This window comes from Scyliorhinus canicula, chromosome 2, assembly GCF_902713615.1.
Source record: "Scyliorhinus canicula chromosome 2, sScyCan1.1, whole genome shotgun sequence".
NCBI classification, from domain to species: Eukaryota; Metazoa; Chordata; class Chondrichthyes; order Carcharhiniformes; family Scyliorhinidae; genus Scyliorhinus; species Scyliorhinus canicula.
Window position 1 is genome coordinate 237,114,078 of NC_052147.1, and position 20,808 is coordinate 237,134,885.

The 20,808-nt window shown below is 46.5% G+C and overlaps 1 protein-coding gene across 1 annotated transcript in view; it reads right to left on the bottom strand.

Moving 5' to 3' along the window:
* The window catches only part of LOC119962051 (inactive dipeptidyl peptidase 10-like), a 1,164,028-nt gene that overhangs the window by 201,906 nt on the left and 941,314 nt on the right, over positions 1 to 20,808 (bottom strand). Inside the window, 1 exon segment of the mRNA XM_038789842.1 lies at positions 2,403 to 2,523. Within this exon segment, the coding sequence (XP_038645770.1) occupies positions 2,403 to 2,523 (121 nt within the window).

Here is a 20,808-nt window from a genome sequence, read left to right on the forward strand (position 1 = left end):
GATTAGGAGAGCTAAGAGAGGGCATGAAAAATCTTTGGCGGGTAGGATCAAGGAAAACCCCAAGGCCTTTTACACATATGTGAGAAATATGAGAATGACTAGAGCGAGGGTAGGTCCGATTAAGGACAGTAGCGGGAGATTGTGTATTGAGTCTGAAGATATAGGAGAGGTCTTGAACAAGTATTTTTCTTCAGTATTTACAAACGAGAGGGGCCATATTGTTGGAGAGGACAGCGTGAAGCAGACTGATAAGCTTGAGGAGATACTTGTCAGGAAGGAAGATGTGTTGCGCGTTTTGAAAAACTTGAGGATAGACAAGTCCCCCGGGCCTGACGGGATATATCCAAGGATTCTATGGGAAGCAAGAAATTAAATTGCAGAGCCGTTGGCAATGATCTTTTCGTCCTCGCTGTCAACAGGGGTGGTACCAGAGGATTGGAGAGTGGTGAATGTCGTGCCCCTGTTCAAAAAAGGGAATAGGGATAACCCTGGGAATTACAGGCCAGTTAGTCTTACTTCGGTGGTAGGCAAAGTAATGGAAAGGGTACTGAGGGATAGGATTTCTGAGCATCTGGAAAGGCATTGCTTGATTAGGGATAGTCAGCACGGATTTGTGAGGGGTAGGTCTTGCCTTACAAGTCTTATTGAATTCTTTGAGGAGGTGACCAAGCATGTGGATGAAGGTAAAGCAGTGGATGTAGTGTACATGGATTTTAGTAAGGCATTTGATAAGGTTCCCCATGGTGGGCTTATGCAGAAAGTAAGGAGGCATGGGATAGTGGGAAATTTGGCCAGTTGGATAACAAACTGGCTAACCGATAGAAGACAGAGAGTGGTGGTGGATGGCAAATATTCAGCCTGGAGCCCAGTTATCAGTGGCGTACCGCAGGGATCAGTTCTGGGTCCTCTGCTGTTTGTGATTTTCATTAACGTCTTGGATGAGGGAGTTTAAGGGTGGGTCAGTAAATTTGCAGATGATACGAAGATTGGTGGAGTTGTGGATAGTGAGGAGGGCTGTTGTCGGCTTCAAAGAGACATAGATAGAATGCAGAGCTGGGCTGAGAAGTGGCAGATGGAGTTTAACCCTGACAAGTGTGAGGTTGTCCATTTTGGAAGGACAAATCTGAATGCGGAATACAGGGTTAATGGTAGGGTTCTTGGCAATGTGGAGGAGCAGAGAGATCTTGGGGTCTATGTTCATAGTTCTTTGAAAGTTGCCACTCAAGTGGATGGAGCTGTGAAGAAGGCCTATGGTGTGCTAGCGTTCATTAGCAGAGGGATTGAATTTAAGAGCCGTGAGGTGATGATGCAGCTGTACAAAACCTTGGTCAGGCCACATTTGGAGTACTGTGTGCAGTTCTGGTCACCTCATTTTAGGAAGGATGTGGAAGCTTTGGAAAAGGTGCAAAGGAGATTTACCAGGATGTTGCCTGGAATGGAGAGTAGGTCATACGAGGAAAGGTTGAGGGTGCTAGGCCTTTTCTCATTAGAACGGAGAAGGATGAGGGGCAACTTGATAGAGGTTTATAAGATGATCAGGGGAATAGATAGAGTAGACAGTCAGAGATTTTTTTCCCGGGTGGAACACACCATTACAAGGGGACATAAATTTAAGATAAATGGTGGAAGATATAGAGGGGATGTCAGAGGTAGGTTCTTTACCCAGAAAGTAGTGGGGGCATGGAATGCACTGCCTGTGGTAGTAGTTGAGTCGGAAAAGTTAGGGACCTTCAAGCGGCTATTGGATAGGTACTTGGATTAGGGTAGAATAATGGAGTGTAGGTTAACTTCTTAAGGGCAGCATGGTAGCATTGTGGATAGCACAATTGCTTCACAGCTCCAGGGTCCCAAGTTCGATTTCGACTTGGGTCACTGTCTGTGTGGAGTCTGCACATCCTCCCCGTGACTGGGTGGGTTTCCTCCGGGTACTCCGGTTTCCTCCCACAGTCCAAAGATGTGCAGGTTGGGTGGATTGGCCATGAAAAATTGTCCAAAATTCTATGATTAACCTAGGACAAAAGTTCGGCGCAACATCGTGGGCCGAAGGGCCTGTTCTGTGCTGTATTTCTCTATCTCTATCTATCTACTGTGCTACCGTAAATGTGGTGGATTATGACCTGGATTGCACCGCACCATCCAACAAGAATTTCTCATCATTTCCTGCTGTAGACCACACTGAGAACATTTTTGCAAGAATTGCACCCACTATATTAAGGGTAACATTATTTCAAATATAAGCAATGCCATTTGTATTTATTTTGATGGTATTTTCAGAACATCAGCTACTGTACAAACACAAAATACAGTTTGCACTACATGGAATGGAAAATGTATTATCATGACTTTGTTTACTTTGAATTTTACTTCAGACATTTTGTTGCAAGAAACCTGATGCCTCCTACCTTCATATAACCAGTCTGCAATGCCATTGTAGATTATCCCCTCTTTCCCCGATGAGGTAAGGCGCAGAGCACTACTCTTTACTTCAGTCTGGTAATAGATGTTATTTTCAAAAATATAGACCTAGGATTTAAAACAAGGGAACATATACTTACTGAATGAACTGAAATTTCAAAGTTTACAGTGTATCTATTGATCTCAGAGTTGTACCTCTACCTGCAATGCTTCAAGTGTACACGGAACACATATTTTCTAAAAATTGTTAAGGTTGGCTTCTCTTTGTAAAATGCTTCTGAGGTCCTAGTAATCCAAACATAATCATAGAATCCCTACAGTGCAAAAGGAGTCCATTTGTACCATTGAGTCTGCATTGACTAATGTCCCTCTCCCTTTCACTTCGCCCCATTCCTGTAACCTAATCTCTTGGATCAGAGAATTTACAGTGCAGAAGGAGGCCATTCGGCCCATCGAGTCTGCACCAGCCCCTGGAAAGAGCACCCCACTTAAGTCCACACTTCCTTCCTATCCCCGTAAACCAGTAACCCCACCTAACCTTTTTGAACACTAACGGCAATTTAGCATGGCCAATCTAGCTAACCTGCACACCTTTGGACTGTGGGTGGAAACTGGAGCACCCGGAGGAAACCCACGCAGACAAAGGGGAGAACATGCAGACTCCGCACAGACAGTGACCCAAGCCCGGAATCGAACCTGGAGCTGTGAAGCAAGTGTGGTAACCACTGTGCTTCTGTGCTGCACGGGGAGAACATACAAACTCCACACAAACAGTGACCCAAAGCCGGAATTAAACCCGAATCCCTGCGCTGTGAGGCAGCATTGCTAACCATTGTGCCACCCATAATGATGCCGTATTGTCTGCTGTTGGGTTCCCTGGAGTCTTGACTGCCACCATTTATAATAATTAAAACAAGTATGTATTTGATTGTTTTACTGCACAAGGCTGTTATGTTAATGCAATTACTAATTTGACAGAAAGTGAAAAATAGTTTAACTTGTGAGTACAAGAAACTTGACATCCTCATGCTTTGGAAACAATGAGTAGTAATTTTCTACACCACTCATTGTGTCATTGGTTATATTTTATCATTACTTTAAAATAGTTTATAATTGTTTTACTACATTGGAAATATATTCTTTGCAACAAGTGAAGTAATTGTAAGGGGGAGGTAGTGGCATAGTGATATTGTCACTGGACTTGTAATTCAGAGACCCAGGGTAATGCTCTGGGGATATGAGTTTGAATCCCACCAGGGATGATGGTGCAATTTGAATTCAATAAAAAACAATCTGGAATTAAAAGTCCAAAGATGACCATGAAACCATTGCCGACTGTTGTAAAAAAGCCAATGTGGAGAACTACATGGCCTACATGTGTCTCCAGACCCACACCAATGTGGTTAACTCTTAACTGCCCTCAAGGGCAATACATGCTGCCCGGCCAGCAACGCCCACATCCCATGAACGAATTTTAAAAAAACTTTTATAACTGAATCATCCAACAGATTAATTATTTTGTGCTCTGTCTGACCATGCATCCAAATGATTAAAATATTGGCGCAATTCCAATTATTTTCTGAAAAACTTACATTTCAATGTTAAAGTGTAGCACTGATCCAAGAATAACAATTTACCTCTACTTAACACCAGTGCATTTGACACATTCAGATTATTATAGATTGTTATAACAATTGAGTCAACAGTGTGTAATAATAGTTGGTGTACTTAGTTCATTATGAATTATGAATTAATGGTATATAAAAATGCATTTGCCTGGAATGAAAAATGTATAATTGTAAAAGTAATAATTGCAGATAGTCCAAGTTATTCAATTTTAGTGTTTCCTTCAATAAAGATTAATGGCACACAAGGCCCAGAATGAAGAAATAATGTACTTAAGACTGGCTTACAATTTAATAGATGAATTATTTTATTAGACATGGATTAAAATCAAATTTTGGAAATTTCATAATGTAATATGCTCATTTAGTTTTTTCACATAACAAAAATGTTCAAAGTCAAGAGTAATTAATATCTCTTTATATTTAATATATAAACTTGCATAAAATTAATAATAGTTGCTTAATGATAAATGTAGTGTAATTAAGAACTTTCATATGTAATATATGTTTCTTTATCTATGCACCTATAACTATCAATACAAAAGGAAATAGGTGTCTATATATATATATATATATATATACATATATATTCATGTCTAAATTAACCTAAACCAAAGTCAACTTATTAAAATAGAATCAGGGGCGAGATTCTCCCAACGGGCGGATAAGTGCCGACGCCTGAGTAAGAATGGGAGTGTTTTACTCTGGCGTTGGAGCCCGTCCCGGGACCCCATTCTGCGGCCCACAGGGAGCTAGGACGGCGCTGGAGCGGCCTCTGCCGCCCCAGTTGCCAATCCCGGCCTGAACTCGACGCCGTGGGGTCCGCGCATGCGCAGTTGGGACGGCACCAACTAGCGCATGCCCAGTGGTCTTCTTCCCCGCAGCGGCCCCAATGCCAAATGGCGCAGGGCTACAGGAGCCGGCGCGGAGGAAAGGAGGCCGGCGACACAGAGACTAGCACGCCGATCGGTGGGCCCCGATCTTGGGCCAGGCCACTACGGAGGCCACCCCTGGGGTCGAACCCCCCCTCCCCCCCTATAGGCCGCCCCCGGACTCTTCAAGGCTGAGGTCCTGCCAGCTCAGAGGATGTTAGAACGGCGCTGGCGGGGCTCAGCTTTTTTGATGGCGGCCGCTCATCTGGGCCGGAGAATCGGCACGCGTGCCGGCCCGGGGCCAGAGAGTTGGCGCATACCCCGACTGGTGCCGCGCCGACCACACCGGCGCTGATTCTTCGCACTGCGGAGTATTGTGTCGGGGCGGCTTGGCGCGATATGCGCGGCGCAGCGCCGATTCTCTGACCTGGCGGAGGGGGGGGGGGGGTCAGAGAATTCCACCCCAGATGTTTAATTATATTTTTACTCAGTTACGGGATGTGGGTGTCATTGGCTGGGCCAGCATTTATTACCAATCCCTAGTTGCCCTTGAGAAGGTGGTGGTGAACAGCTTCTTGAACTTCTGCAGTCCCTGAGCTGTGGGTACACACGCAATGCTGTTAGGGAGAAAGTTACAGGATTTTAACCCAGCGATAGAGGAACGGTGATATATTTCCAAGTCAGGATGCTGTGACTTGGAGGCGGTGGTGGTGTACCCAAATATTCCTTGCCTTTGTGGTTATGGGTTTGGAAGGTGCTGCCTAAGGAGCTTTGGTAAGTCCCTGCAGCACATCTTGTAGATGGTACACACTGCTGCCACTGTTCATCAATGGTGGTGGGAGGGAATGTTTGTGGAAGGAGTGCTAATTAAGTGGGCTGCTTTGTCCTGGATGGTGTTGAGTGTTGTTGGAGCTGCACTGATCCAGGCAAATGGAACGTATTCCATCAAACTTGTGTCTTGTAGATGGTGCACAGGCTTTGGAATCAGGAGGCGAGTTACTCGGCACAGGATTCTCCACATTTAAGCTTTTAGAAAATAGAAACATTTTCAATAGATATTGAATACACAATTAGAATTCTTAATAATGTTTACATACTGATGTCCAGGTAACTTATCTGTGGGGTGCTCTTTCCAAGGGCGGTGCAGACTCGATGGGCTGAATGGCCTCCTTCTGCACTGTAAATTCTATGATTATTACAAATATAATTTCATCATTTAATGATATATATAATTTGGAGGCCTCACCAAATCCGACACATATCATTTAAAATGGAGATTGTCAAAAAGTAGTTATGAAAAGCATAGTTCAGCAAATGTTAATCTTTATGTAAATCTATGGAAAATATAGGAAATTAAACCCTTTATTGATGCATTGGCCTTGAGTAGCCTTAATCATAATTATACATTTTGCCATAATCTGCACCAACCTTACTGAAAAGAATTTCTGCGCAAATTTCCCGTGCCATTCACTTTCCAATGCCAGTATGCTAAAAACTGGCAGAAAACAACTGCTGGCACCATTAACAGAGGTAATAGCAAGTGGACTGTCATAAGCAATAATGTTTCACTCTGAGAGTCTCTTTCTCTACTGCTCCTTTTCCTCTCCATTATCATGCACAGCTGTGAAAGTCATTCCAGCTGTTTTGCCCCTCGAAGCATGGGTCCAAAACGTTTTTGGTGCAATTAAATTGAAGACACTTTGGTTCGGTTTTAGTAAACTCCACAAAACTACACTGATAGCAGATGTTAGAAGCACCCACAAATGCACTGCCATTAATAGGGGTAACAGTGAATGAGCTTTTGTCATGGCACAGCTAAATCTTTTGACATAAACCTGAGCCTGTGTCTTGTTTCTATAAATCCAGGAAGCTCTTGTGATTTTGCTTTTTGCATTGAGCTATTCTTAATTAAGGTTTCAGCCGACATATCTAGGAAACAAAAAGCGATTGAGGGAATTTGTATGTATAAATGTTTGAGCCTGAATTTCCTCGAAGAAAAACGAAATTGAAAGCATTGTAACAGTTTCTTCTTATTATGTCCCTCCACTGATCTTGAGTTAGTCTCTGAATCTGACAATGTTGTGAGTAAATTGACTTCTCGGCTTTGTACATTACAACAGTGACTACATTTCAAAAATAAACCACTTTGAGACTTCCGGTGGTCATGTCATAATTGCAAATGTTGCTTCATCAGTTCTAACCACAGTCCCCACACAATCACAGCATCATTATCAAATACAAAAAAATCTGGGAGAGTCAATAACAGAAGGTGGACTTTTCTCAAAATTGCACAAAGTGCTGGATTAAGCGGGAAAATCTGTGTGAAACTCGCTGGCTTCACAGGTCCCTTTCCTCGCCTCACTAAACAGCACCCTGTAACCTCAAAGTTCTGGTTTAGCTCAGTCGGCTAAACAGCTGGTTTGTGATGCAAAACTAGGCCAGCAGCGAGGGTATCAGCTGAGAATTCTGAATTCTCCCTCAGTGTACCCGAACAGGCGCTGGAATGTGGCGACTAGGGGCTTTTCACAGGAGCTTCATTATATTGTTAATGAAAGCCTACTTGTGCCAATAAAGATTATTTATTTATTTCTTAAAAAGTGCTGCCGAATATCACACAGCCAGCTGGGGTCAGGACCTAAACATGATGGTAAAGCCGGGATTCTGAGATCGCCTGATCTCAAAGTTACAATAAAGGCCACAATCACTCCACCATGTAGATCGGGACGTCCTGGCGGACATGAAGAACACCCCCCAATTCCCAAATGCAGAAGGACTACCCCAACCTCTCCACTATGCAAAGATTGGGTCAACCCCTCGCCTCACCACCCTTGCTACTCCCCCTTACCTCCCTCCACATCATGCAAGCATTGGAGTGACCTGACCGAAATCCCAACCCCCACCCCACTGCCCACACCGGAACAACCCCCCCTTCACTGGCACTGTCCCCACCCTCCTCCACAGTCACCAGCCCCTGGCACCCCGATTCATGCACATTCCAACCCCCATCAAAAAACATAAAGCGCCCCAATTGGACTCCCCAGTGGGCCTGCCCCAGCGATGATAGGTTGGGAACGTCAGAGCGGCAAACGGCAATGCCAGGGCACCGCCACACCACCCGGGGTCTATAGCTACCTCTGCGCCCCCGGATTGATCATAGGAACATAGAAAATAGAAGCAAGAAGAGGTTATTCAGCCCTTCGAGCCTGCTCCACCATTCATTATTATCATGGCTGATCATCAAGTTCATTACCCTGATCCCACCTTTCCCTCATTCCCCTTGATCCCTTCATCCTCAAGAGCTGTACCGAATTTGGATTGGATTTGGTTTCTTGTTACGTGTACCAAGGTACAATGAAAAGTATTTTTCTGCAAGCAGCTCAACAGATCATTAAGTACATGAAAAGAAAAGGAAATAAAAGAAAATACATAATAGGGCAACACAAAGTACACAATGTAACTACATAACACCAGCATTGGGTGAAGCATAGAGGGGTGTAGTGTTAATGAGGTCAGTCCATAAGAGGGTCGTTTAGGAGTCTAGCAACAGCGGGGAAGAAGCTGTTTTTGAGTCTGTTCGTGCGTGTTCTCAGACTTTTGTATCCCCTATACGATGGAAGAAGTTGGAAGAGTGAGTAAGCCGGGTGGGAGGGGTGTCTGATTATGCTGCCCGCTTTCCCCAGGCAGCGGGCGGTATAAATGGAGTCAATGGATGAGAGGCAGGTTTGTGTAATGGACTTTGCTGTGTTCACGACACTCTTAAGTTTCTTGCGGTCTTGGGCCGAGCAGTTGCCATACCAGGCTGTGATGTAGCCAGATAGTATGCCTTCATTTTTTAAAATATTTTTTATTCTCCTCCTTTTTCACATTTTCTCCCAAATTTATACCCAGCAATAAACAATAATCAGTAACAAATGTAATGTCAATCCGCATATCAATAACAACGATCCCATCCTCCCACCAAACCCCAGGCATGGGCCCACATGTTAACATAAACAAATGACAAAAAGAAATCTAGAATCACCTATAGTCACCATTAACACATACAGACCCCCTCCCCCCAACCCTCCCAGCCCCCAATCCCCCTAATGTTCGATCTGATCCAATTCTCGAAAGTGCATAATGAATAACGCCCATGAATTGTAGAACCCCTCCATCCTTTCCCTCAGTTCAAATTTGACCTTTTCATGCGTTAAGAATTCCAGCAACTCCACGCCAGGGCACAGGGTGGAGAGGTTTATCTCCATCCCAACAGGATCCGCCTTCGTGTAATCAACGAAGCGAAGGCTGCAACATCTGCCTCCGTGCCCGTTTCCAACCCCGGCTGGTCCAACACCCCGAATATGGCCTCCCGAGGGCCCGGGTCCAGTTTCACGTGCACCACTTTAGAGATTACCCTCAACACCTCCTTCCAGTAATTCTCCAGCTTTGGACAGGACCAAAACATATGAACAGGGTTTGAGGGGCCTCCCCCGCAACATTCACACACATCTTCTACCCCTCAAAGAGCCATCTCATCCTTTCCCTTGTATGGTGCGCTCTTTATACCACCTTCAGCTGTACCAGCCCCAACCTCGCACACGAGGTGGAGGCGTTCACCCTCCGGAGCATCTCACACCAGAACCCCTCCTCCACACCCTCTCCCAACTCTTCCTCCAACTTTGCCTTGATCCCTTCTAGCGGCGCCTTCTCCTCCTCCAAAATAGCCCCGTAAACCGCCGATACTATCCCCTTCTCCAGTTCCCCTGTTGTCAGCACCTCCTCCAGCAATGTGAAAGCTGGCTCTACTGCGAAGCTCTGTATCTCCTTTCTGGCAAAGTCTCGAACCTACATGTGTCTAAATATTTCCCCCTGCTCCAGCCCATACTTTGCTCCAAGCTCTTTCAATCCCACAAAACGACCCCCAAGAAATAAATCTTTTAGTGTCCTAATTCCTTTCTCCTCCTATCTCCGAAAATTTCCATCCCACTTCCCTAGCTCAAATCTATGGTTCCCCCGAGTCGGCATTTCCCTTGACCCTGCCCCAATCTGAAGTGCTGTCGAAACTGCCTCCAAATTCTCAACGAGGCTATTACTACTGGACTCCCTGGTTATCTCTCTGGGGCCGTCGGGAGTGGCACTGTGTCCAGCTCCTTTACTCCCGACCCCCTACCCAAAATCTCCTCCATTCTGACCCATTGGGAGTCAACCCCTCTGACCCAGCTCCGTACCTTCTCCACATTTGCCGCCTAGTAATAATACATCAGGTTCGGAAGATCCAAACCCCCTGCCTGCCTTCCTCTCTGTAGTAGCACCTTTTTAATTCTGGCCACCTCCCCTTCCCATATGAACGAGTTAATCATTCCTTCAATCTCTCTAAAAATACCTTTGGCAGGAAAATCAGCATGCATCAAAAAATAAACAGGAATCGTGACAGCACATTAATTTTAGCTGCCTGTACCCGACCCGCCAATAACAGAGGGAGACCATCCCACCTTGCCAGATCAGCTTTCACCCTCCCCACCAAACTAGAAATGTTGTCCCTATGCAGCACCCCATCACCCCCCCCCCCCCCCCCCCCCCCCCCCCAATCCCAGGCAACCTGCACCCCCAGGTATCTAAAGTGAGTCCCTGCCTTACGGAATGGCACCCCCCGGGGTTCGATCGCCCCCCCGCCCCCCGGGGGCCCGCTCGCGCCGCTGATCCCGCCGTTCCAGAGGTGGTTCAAACCTCGGCGGCGGGAGAGGCCTCCCAGCGGCGGGGGTCTGCTGGGGGTCGGAGAATTTCTTTGTTCTTTGAGAAGGTGACCAAACAGGTGGATGAGGGTAAAGCAGTTGATGTGGTGTATATGGATTTCAGCAAGGCGTTTGATAAGCTTCCCCACGGTAGGCTATTGCAGAAAATACAGAGGCATGGGATTCAGGGTGATTTAGCAGTTTGGATCAGAAATTGGCTAGCTGATAGAAGACAAAGGGTGGTGGTTGATAGGAAATGTTCAGACTGGAGTCCAGTTACAAGTGGTGTACCACAAGGATCTGTTTTGGGGCCACTGCTGTTTGTCATTTTTATAAATGACCTGGAGGAGGGCGTAGAAGGATGGGTGAGTAATTCTGCAGATGACACTAAAGTCGGTGGAGTTGTGGACAGTGCGGAAGGATGTTACAAGTTACAGAGGGACATAGATAAGCTGCAGAGCTGGGCTGACAGGTGGCAAATGGAGTTTAATGCAGAAAAGTGTGAGGTGATTCATTTTGGAAGGTGTAACAGGAAGACCGAGTACTGGGCTAATGGTAAGATTCTTGGTAGTGTGGATGAGCAGAGAGATCTCGGTGTCCATGTGCATAAATCCCTGAAAGTTGCCACCCAGGTTGAGAGGGTTGTTAAGAAGGGGTACGATGTGTTAGCTTTTATTGGTAGAGGGATTGAGTTTCGGAGCCATGAGGTCATGTTGCAGCTGTACAAAACTCTGGTGCAGCCGCATTTGGAGTATTGCGTGCAATTCTGGTCGCCGCATTATAGGAAGGATGTGGAAGCATTGGAAAGGGTGCTGAGGAGATTTACCAGAATGTTGCCTGGTATGGAGGGAAGATTTTTTGAGGGAAGGCTGAGGGACTTGAGGCTGTTTTCATTAGAGAGAAGAAGGTTAAGAGGTGACTTAATTGAGGCATACAAGATGATCAGAGGATTAGATAAGGTGGACCGTGAGAGCCTTTTTCCTCGGATGGTGATGTCTAGCATGAGGGGACATAGTTTTAAATTGAGGGGAGATAGATACAGGACAGATGTCAGAGGTAGGTTCTTTACTCAGAGAGTAGTAAGGGCGTGGAATGCCCTGCCTGCAACAGTAGTGGACTCGCCAACACTAAGGGCATTCAAATGGTCATTGGATAGACATATGGACGATAAGGGAATAGTGTAGATGGGCTTTAGAGTGGTTTCACAGGTTGGCGCAACATCGAGGGCCGAAGGGCCTGTACTGCGCTGTAATGTTCTATGTTCTTGTCTAGATTTAATTTGTATCCTGAGAAAGACACAAACATCCGAAGCAGCTCCAGTAATCCTCCTATAGATAGGATGCTTTCTATGGTGCATCTGTAAATGTTGGTAAGAGTTAATGTGGACATGCTGGATTTCCTTCGTTTCCTGAGGATTTATAGGCGCTGTTGTCCTTTCTTGGTGGTAGCGTCGCGTAGGTGGACCAGGACAGATTTTTGGAGATGAGTACCCTTTGGATTTTGAAACTGCGAACCATCTCCACCTCAGCCCCGTTGATGCTGACAGGGGTGTGTACAGTACTTTGCTTTCTGAAGTCAATAACCAGCTCTTTAGTTTTGCTGGCATTGAGGGAGTGATTGTTGTCGCTGCACCACTCCACAAGGTTCTCAATCTCCCTCTTGTATTATGATTCGTCCTTATTCGAGATCTGGCCCACTATGGTTGTATCGTCAGCAAACTTGTCGATGGAGTTGGAACCAAATTTTGCCACGCGGTCGTGTGTGTACAGGGAGTAGTGTAGATGCAAAGTATGCAGCCTTGCGAGGCCCCTATATTGAGGACGATTGTGGAGGAGGTGTTGTTACTTATTCTTACTGATTGTGGTCTGTGGTTTAGAAAGTCGAGGATCCACTTGCAGAGTGAGGAGCAAAGTCCCAGGTTTTGGAGCTTTGATATGAGCTTGGCTGCGATTATGGTATTGAAGGCGGAGCTCTAGTTTCTTCTTGAGATTACACAATGTTTTGGCCTCAATTACTTTCTGTTGTAGCAAATTCCACAGATTTATCACTCTCTGGGTGAAGAAATTTCTCCTCACCTCAGTCCTGAAAGGTTTACCCCTTATCCTCAAACTATTACCCTGAGTTCTGGACTCCCTCACCATTGGGAACATTCTTTCTGAATCTACCCTGTGGTTCTCTTTTTAGTAAACCAGTAGGGATTTGCACCAGCATTATATCATGCCGCCGGGGGTCAAGGGGGATCCAGCATGGGTGGATGTTACGGCGACAGCCATTTAAGAATATTTAAATTGATCAAAGTTAATGGAAATCAACTTCACGCCCAGAAACCTGATCACGTCACCAGCAGGGAGAAGGGAGATTGCAAACCGAGATCTCGTCGGCGCGAAATCCTATTTTATGGCACTCTCGGGAGATTTAAGAGCCATAACCGGATTTGCGCCTGCGGCGAACAGGCCCTCTAAATTTCACCCATAATCTTTCGTCTTGAACCTATTATTCAAAGAAGGTGTTGTGGTTATATCATGATTCTGTTGTAATTCACTGACTGACCACTAGGAATCTCACAAGTATATAAGTGAATGTTAGGAGTCAGGTGACCCCTCAAACTGGCTGGAGGAAACTGGAGAGAGGTTACTTGTGCATGATCTTATTGTTATTCATCTGTTGTTTTGCATATTGTTTACCCACAGTTAATGTTAATAAATCATTTATACCTTTAGCTTAAAGTGTTCTTGTAATATAAATCAGGCTATCCAACAAGAACATTATAGGTATATTGTTTCATGGGCAGGTATAAATTGCTGTCTACCTGTGGATTAAAGGCATATCTTTAGTTTACAATGTTTATTTTTATATTTTTAAATATGTATTCAAAGGATGTGGGCATCACTGGCTAGGCCAGCACTTATTGCCCATTCCTAATTGCGCTTGTGAAGGTGATGGTGAGCTGCCTTCTCCAACCGCTGAAGCCCATGTGATGTTGGTGCTGTTAGGGAGGGAGTTCCAGGATTTTAACCCAGTGACAGTGAAGGAATGGTGATATATTTTCAAGTTGGGTTCGTCTGCGGTTTGGAGAGGAATTTCCAGGTGGTGGTGTTCCCATATATCTGCTAGTCTTGTCCTTTGTGTGGCTAAGGTCGTGGATTTGTTGAAGGAGGCTTGGTGAGTTCCTTAAGTGCATCTTGTAGATGGTATCTACTGGTGCCACTGTGCATTGGTGGTGGAAGGAGTGAATGTTTCTTGTTCGGGTACAAATCAAGTGGGCTACTTCTTCCTGAATGGCGGCAAGTTTCCTGAGTGTTGTTGGATCCGTATTCAACTGGCAAGTGGAGAATATTCCACCGAATGGCTGACTTGTGCCTTGAGGTTGTGGACAGACTTTAGGGAGTCAGGAAGTGAGTTACTCACCACAGGATTCCCAGCCTCTGACCTGTTCTTGTAGCCTCAGTATTTATATGGCCAGTCCAATTCCGTTTCTGGTTAATGGTAACCCTGAGGTTGCTGATAGTGGGGGATTTAGTGATGGTAATGCCATTGAATGCCAAAGAGCAATGATTAGTAATCTCATGGGGATGGCCATTTATGGGCATTTGTGTGGGGTGAATGTTGTCGGCCTAAGCCTGGATATTGAAATGAAATGAAAATCGCTTATTGTCACAAGTAGGTTTCAAATGAAGTTACTGTGAAAAGCCCCGAGTCGCCACATTCCGGCGCCTGTTCGGAGAGGCTGGTACGGGAATTAGTATTGTTCATATCTTGCTGTATTTGGATATGCACTGCTTCAGTACCTGAGGAGTCAGGAATAATGCTGAGCACTGTGTAATAATCAGTGAACTTCCCCGCTTCTGACCTTGTGATGAAACCAAGGTCATTCATGAAACAGCTGAAGATGGTGGGGCATACAACACTCCCGGAGGAACTCCTGCAGTGATGTCTTGGGAGTGAAGTGATTGGCGTTCAAATACCACAACCATATGTGCCAGGTATGACTCCAACCAACGGAGGGTTTACCCCCAATTCCCATTGACTCCTGTTTTGCGAGGGCTTCTTGATGCCTCTCTTGGGCAAATGCTGCCTTAATGCCAAGGACAGTCACTCTCACCTCTGACACTCTGCTCTTTTGTCCATGTTTGAGCCAAAGTTGTAATGAGCTGAGTCACTCTGGTGGAACCCAAACTGAATGTCACTCAACAAACGCCACTTGATAACACTGTTGATGACTCTTTCCATCACTTTACTGATGATTAAGAGTAGACTGATGGGGCAGTAATTGGCCAGGTTGGGTTTGTCCTGCTTTTTGTGCACATGGCATACCTGGACACAATTGACTTATCCTCAATTGTCAAACAGTAAAATATCATCCCCCACCCCGGGGAGAGAACACCAGAGGTGATCGTCTCGCTCGACACAGAAAAGGCCTTTGACAGAGTCAAATGGAATTACCTCCTCGAGGTACTGGAATGTGTAGTGATCCTCGCCTGAGTGTGTACAGAAGGGGCTGATGGGAAATGAAAGTACCACCAGGGGGCAGCATGGGGACATATAAGAGTGACGCCGAAGGCCCACCCTCGCTCACTTTGGCTGGAGAGTCAGGGGAGCAGGACAGGACGGAAGTTGAGCTCAGGGCTGCAAGTGGTTAGGCCTAGTTGCAGAGCATAGAAAAGCAGTATCTTTACAAGTGCCACTCTGTAAGTAAAAGCTAACAAAGTAATTTATTGTGGAGCACAATAAACCATCCTTCAACTGCTGAACGACTTCTAGCATTCTTTTAAGAAACATAACAGAATGCTTTGGGCTGGGAGCGGGGTTCACCACCTGGGTGAGCCTCCTGTACAACGCTCCCAAAGCAAGTGTCCAAACTATCACCACCAGCTCTGGATATTTCCAGCTACAGAGAGGAACAAGACAAGGTTGCCCCCTGTCCCCACTCTTGTTCGCGCTAGGGATCAAACCCCTGTGCGATGCAAAAAGCTGGACGGAAATCCGGAGAGGAGACAGAGATTCACTCTATGCGGATGACCTGCTCCTCTGTCTCGAAGCTTCAGGAGGGACTGAAGGCATTGCTGCAAATCCTGAAAAAGTTTGGAACCTTTCGGGCTACAAACTTAACCTGGGCAAAGGTGAGGCATTCCCAGTGAACCTAAATGAGGGAGGGGCAAAGTTGGAGGGGCTCCCATTTAAAACAGTCCAGAACAGATTCCGTCACCTGGGGATCCAGATAGCCAGAGACTGGACACAGATCCACAAGTGGAACCTGACCAGGTGGAGGAAGTAATTAAGTACCTTCAAAGGTGGGACTCACTCCCAATCTCCCTGGCGGGGAGAGTGCAGACGATCAAGATGAATATACTGCCAAGGTTCCTCCTCCTGTTTAGATCCATACCGATCTACATCCCCAAGGCATTTTTCCAAAATGTAGACAGTCTAATCATGGCGTTTTGGGGGGGGGGGGGGGGGGGGGGGGGGGGGGGGAATTTCCAAACCGCCACTGCAAAGAAGGATAATCAAAGGGGGCTTGGCCTTACCAAACCTACAGTACTACCACTGGGTATGTGGCATATGGCGCAGTGGTTGGCACTGGGACTGCAGCCCTGAGGACCTGGGTTCGAATCCCGGTCCTGGATCAGTGTCCGTGTAGGGTTTGCACATTCTCCCTATGTCTGCGTGTGTTTCACCCCCACAACCCAAAGATGTGCTGGTTAGGTGGATTGGCCATGCTAAATTGCTCCTTAATTGGAAAATAAAAATAATTGGCTACTCTAAACTTAAAAAGAAAATTTAAAAAAATACTACCACTGGACAGCAACGGCAGAAAGAGTGAGGGGATCGATACAAGAACCCGGCACAGATTGGGTACAAACGGAGGAGGCCTCCTGTAAAGGAACGACCCTCTGGGTCCTGGCTACAGTATCACTCCCATCCTCCTCAACAAGATACAAAATGAGCCCAGTGGTAGCGGTCATGCTGAGAACGTGGACCCAGCTGAGACAACACTTTGGGATAACTAAAATATCCCCCATGGCCCCCATCTGTGGCAATCACAGATTCCCCCCCTCAGCCATGCTAGATACTACCTTCAAAAGATGGAGGCTGGACGGGGGCACACTGACGGTCGGGGACGTCTACGTAGAGCACAGACTGATGACACTGGACGAACTGACTAGGAAGTGGAAAGTAGCAAAAGGACAGGAAATGAGACACCTCCAAATAAAACACTCTCTCCGGAAAGTGACAGTAGGGTACCCCCCCGGGGCTCCAGAAACCACACTACTAGAGGACCTGATAGGCACAAGCAGCAAGAAAATATATGGACAGTTACTGGACAGAGCTCGAACACCACTGGAACGAGACCAGACAAAAATGGGAGGACGAACTGGGGACAGAGGTAGGGTGGGGACTCTGGAGCGAAGCACTGAACAGGGCTAACTCCACCTCCTCTTGTGCAAGGATCAGCCTAATGCAGCTCAAAGTGGTGCACAGAGCGCACCTGACCAGAACCCGAATGAGCAGGTTCTTCCCGGAGGTGGAGGATCAATGGGAACGGTGCCAGAGGGGCCCGGCCAACCACACCCACATGTTCTGGGCTTATCCCAAACTTGGTGGGTTCTGGACACCCTTCTCCGAGGCAATCTCCAAGGTTGTGGGGGTGAGGGTGATGCCATGCCTGATAGTGGCAAACTTTGGGGTATCGGAGGAGCTAGAACTACACATAGGGAAGGGGGCTAACGCTTTTCTAATCGCGCACCAGAGAACCCTGTTCGGCTGACGATCAGCAGAACCCACAGTTGCAGCCTGGCTCGCTGACCTCTCGGAATTTCTCCACCTGGAGAAGATTAAGTACGCCATCCGAGGGGCGGAGGAAGGCTACCTGGATACTTGGGGGCACTTTCTCGGCCTATTGCAAAAACCTGTTCGAGGCCAGCAACGAGGAGTAAGTTAAGAATAAAAAAACCAAGATTGAGGAGGAACCAGAGGACTGCACAACCCGGGGGGGGGGGATCACAAAAGAAGTGAAGAGGAGGGAGGGGGGGTAAAATAAAAGAAAAACACAGCTGAAGCCAAAGCGGAGGGGGGAGGGGTGACTACAGACCGATCCAGAGGGTAGCGAAATGTATAGACTGTCAATTAAATGAAAGACAAAATAAACCTCTCTGTGCAATAAAGTAAATTAACGCGGGTAAGAAAAATGTGATATGTGTATAAATACACACCATTGTTTTTAAATATGAGAAATGACAATAAAAATATTTTTTAAAAAACAGTAACATTTGTACGACTTGGCGACCAAAATGTGATACTGGTACACTTGATCCTGCTGCTCCTTTTCCTCTCTTCACCACTCCTGACCTTACGTTGGAGGGAAGGTCATTCATGAAGCAGTTGAAGATAGTTGAGCTCAGGTGACTACACAAAACCCCACGACACTGAAGAACTCCTGTGACAATATCCTGGATTGAGATGATTGGTCTTCAACAACTACAATTGTTTCCCTGATGCTGTGTTGTCTGAGATGATTCACAACACTAAAATACTGATAAGTGCTTCACTGCAAAATTTTTCACCTCCATAATTATAGTTGCACTGTCGTGTGTAAAATCTCTTGATATTTAACTTCACTTCAGTGCCTTCACTGTTTGCATGGTATCATTCTTTCAAACATTACGAGTGCTATTGCACTGATTTGTTTTTCCAAATGTTCAATACATCTGTCACCCATAGCATATAATCATTCCGATAATGGAACACTAAAGGAGAAACATGATTTACGAGTTAACAGCAAATCACCTGAATCAGACAACATAAATTCGATGATCGCTGGTTTGAATTACATACCATCGCAATTAATACTTTTCGAATCCATGAATTTACCAACATTTCAAAAAATAAGATTAATGCTGGATTTTTCCCCCCATGCGATTAGGCTAATATTATTCATCTTCATTTCGCTGCTAGTCTGAGATACATAACCTGTGAGGGAGAATGAACGTTCTCCAGAACACACAAACAAGCATAGATAACATTTTTACATGTCACCATTTAGTACGAACAGGCAGAACGTAGCCTGATTAGGTAGATTTATGGTCTAAGTAGCTCCAAGTTTCATAATCTTCATTTTTCACTGATATTGGACGGCATTTCCTTTGGTAAACCACTTGCTTTTCAGCAGCACAGCAGACTTATTATTGCACTGCCACTCTTAAATTGAGGCTTTCACCATTTCCCTCTCTCTACTGTATCCCCCACACAAAGTAGGGATTTGACTGCTTACCCCGTGATCACCCCACTACATTTAAATGACAGCAAGTAACTGGTCTTGTTGTTTTCCAGTAACCCATTGCATCAGCAAAACAGGGATAGTGATACTGAGGCTCATTGAAATATACGTAGCCGAGTTGAGGTTGCACTTTCCCAGTACCTGGGAGTCAGCAGCCGCAGCGACGAGGTCACACCCGCGCGCTGATTAGTACTCGTCTCCGCAAGCGGAGACCAGACATGATGGCCACTCTAGGAATCTTGGAAGCCATTAGAACCCCTAGGTGGTCAGGGGCAGAGCAGGGCAGTACCCTGGCACTCACTAGCACCTTGGCACTGCCAAGGGTCGTGGTCTGAGGAGGGCCATGCCCTTGAAAGGGGGATATAACGGAGCTTCATAAATGTGGGGGAAGTGAAAGGGGTTCCTGAAAGAGGGGTGGGGGGGGCCTGAAAGAGGACGGTCCTCAGTGTGCTCACTTAGGGGGGGGGGATAATGCTATGTCTGCGGGGGATGGCATTGTCCGTATTTGGGGAGTGTGTGGTTGTGGGGGACCCTCAAGCTCACTGAGAGATCAAGGACTCTTTCAAAATAGTGCCCTGATCTCTGACGAATCGGTCTCGCCTGCGGGTTCAGCTCCCCACTGTTGACAAGCTCTCTAAGTGTGGGCGAGATGAGGCAGAAATCCCAAGCTACAAAAAAATGACTAAGGGCGCTATCTACCAGCTACGGCGCACCCAAGCCGGAGGGGTGGGGGGGGGGGGGGGGGGGGGGTGGCAATATGGCCGGTAGATGTCGGGAGAGGCGTCTTCCGGGATTTAGCGGGCTAGCGAGATCTAATGGTATCTCGCGAGATGTCGCAATCTGGACTCGCCCATTCTGGGCGAAATCAGTATTTGGCAAATCTACATATTAGAGTGAACAGGCTAGTCTCAATCCAATATTTGCTTTCCTGATCTACCTGAGGCATTGGGATCTAATTCCTTTTCCTCAGAGACCTTAAGCGAGTGCTATTAAGTACTGGTCCCCATCAGGGCGGCACTTGCCAGGTCTCCCAGGGAATTGGAGGGCCCCGGGTGGTTGGCCTCTGGGTGGGGTGGCACTCTCTGGCACTTCTGGTGCCACCTGAGCACCTTGGCACTTGCACCCTGGCAGTGCCATCTGGGACTAGGGCAGTGCCCACCTAGTAGAGGGCTAAGTACACAGCCTTGGGGGGGGGGGGGGGGGCAGTATTGAGGACTTTCATGGAGGAGGTGTTGCTGTTTATCCTTACTGATTGTAATCTATGTGTCAGGATATTGAGGATCCAGTTGCAGAAGGAGGAGCCAAGTCCTATTTGTCGTAATAGCTTGGCTGGGATTATGGTATTGAAGATGGAGCTGTAGTCAATGAATAGGAGTTTGGCATAGGAGTCCTTGTTGTCAAGATGCTCCAGGGATGAGTGTAGGACCACGGACATAGTGTCTGCTGTTGACCAGTTGTGGCAATATGCAAATTGCTGTGGATCAAGGCATTTTGGGAGTATGGAGTTGATGTGTCTCATGACCAACCTCTCGAAGCACTTCATAATGATAGATGTCAAAGCCACTGGACGGAGATGGTTGAGGCACGTTGCCTGTTTCTTCTTTGGCACCGCTATGATGGTAGTTTTCTTGAAGCACGTGGGGACCTCGGAACGGAGTAGGGAGAGATTGAAGATGTCCGCGAACACATCCGCCAGTTGGTCTGCACAGGATATGAGTGTACAACCAGGGACTCCGTCAGGACCTGTTGCTTTCCAAAGGCTCACTTTCAAGAAGGCCGATCGACGTCGGAAGCTGTGATGGTAGATATGGGTGTGTGCGAGGCTGTTGGTGCAATTGGTCATGGTTTGATGGTTTACTGCTCGAACTGAACATAGAATGCATTGAGTTCATTGGGGAGAGATGTGCTGC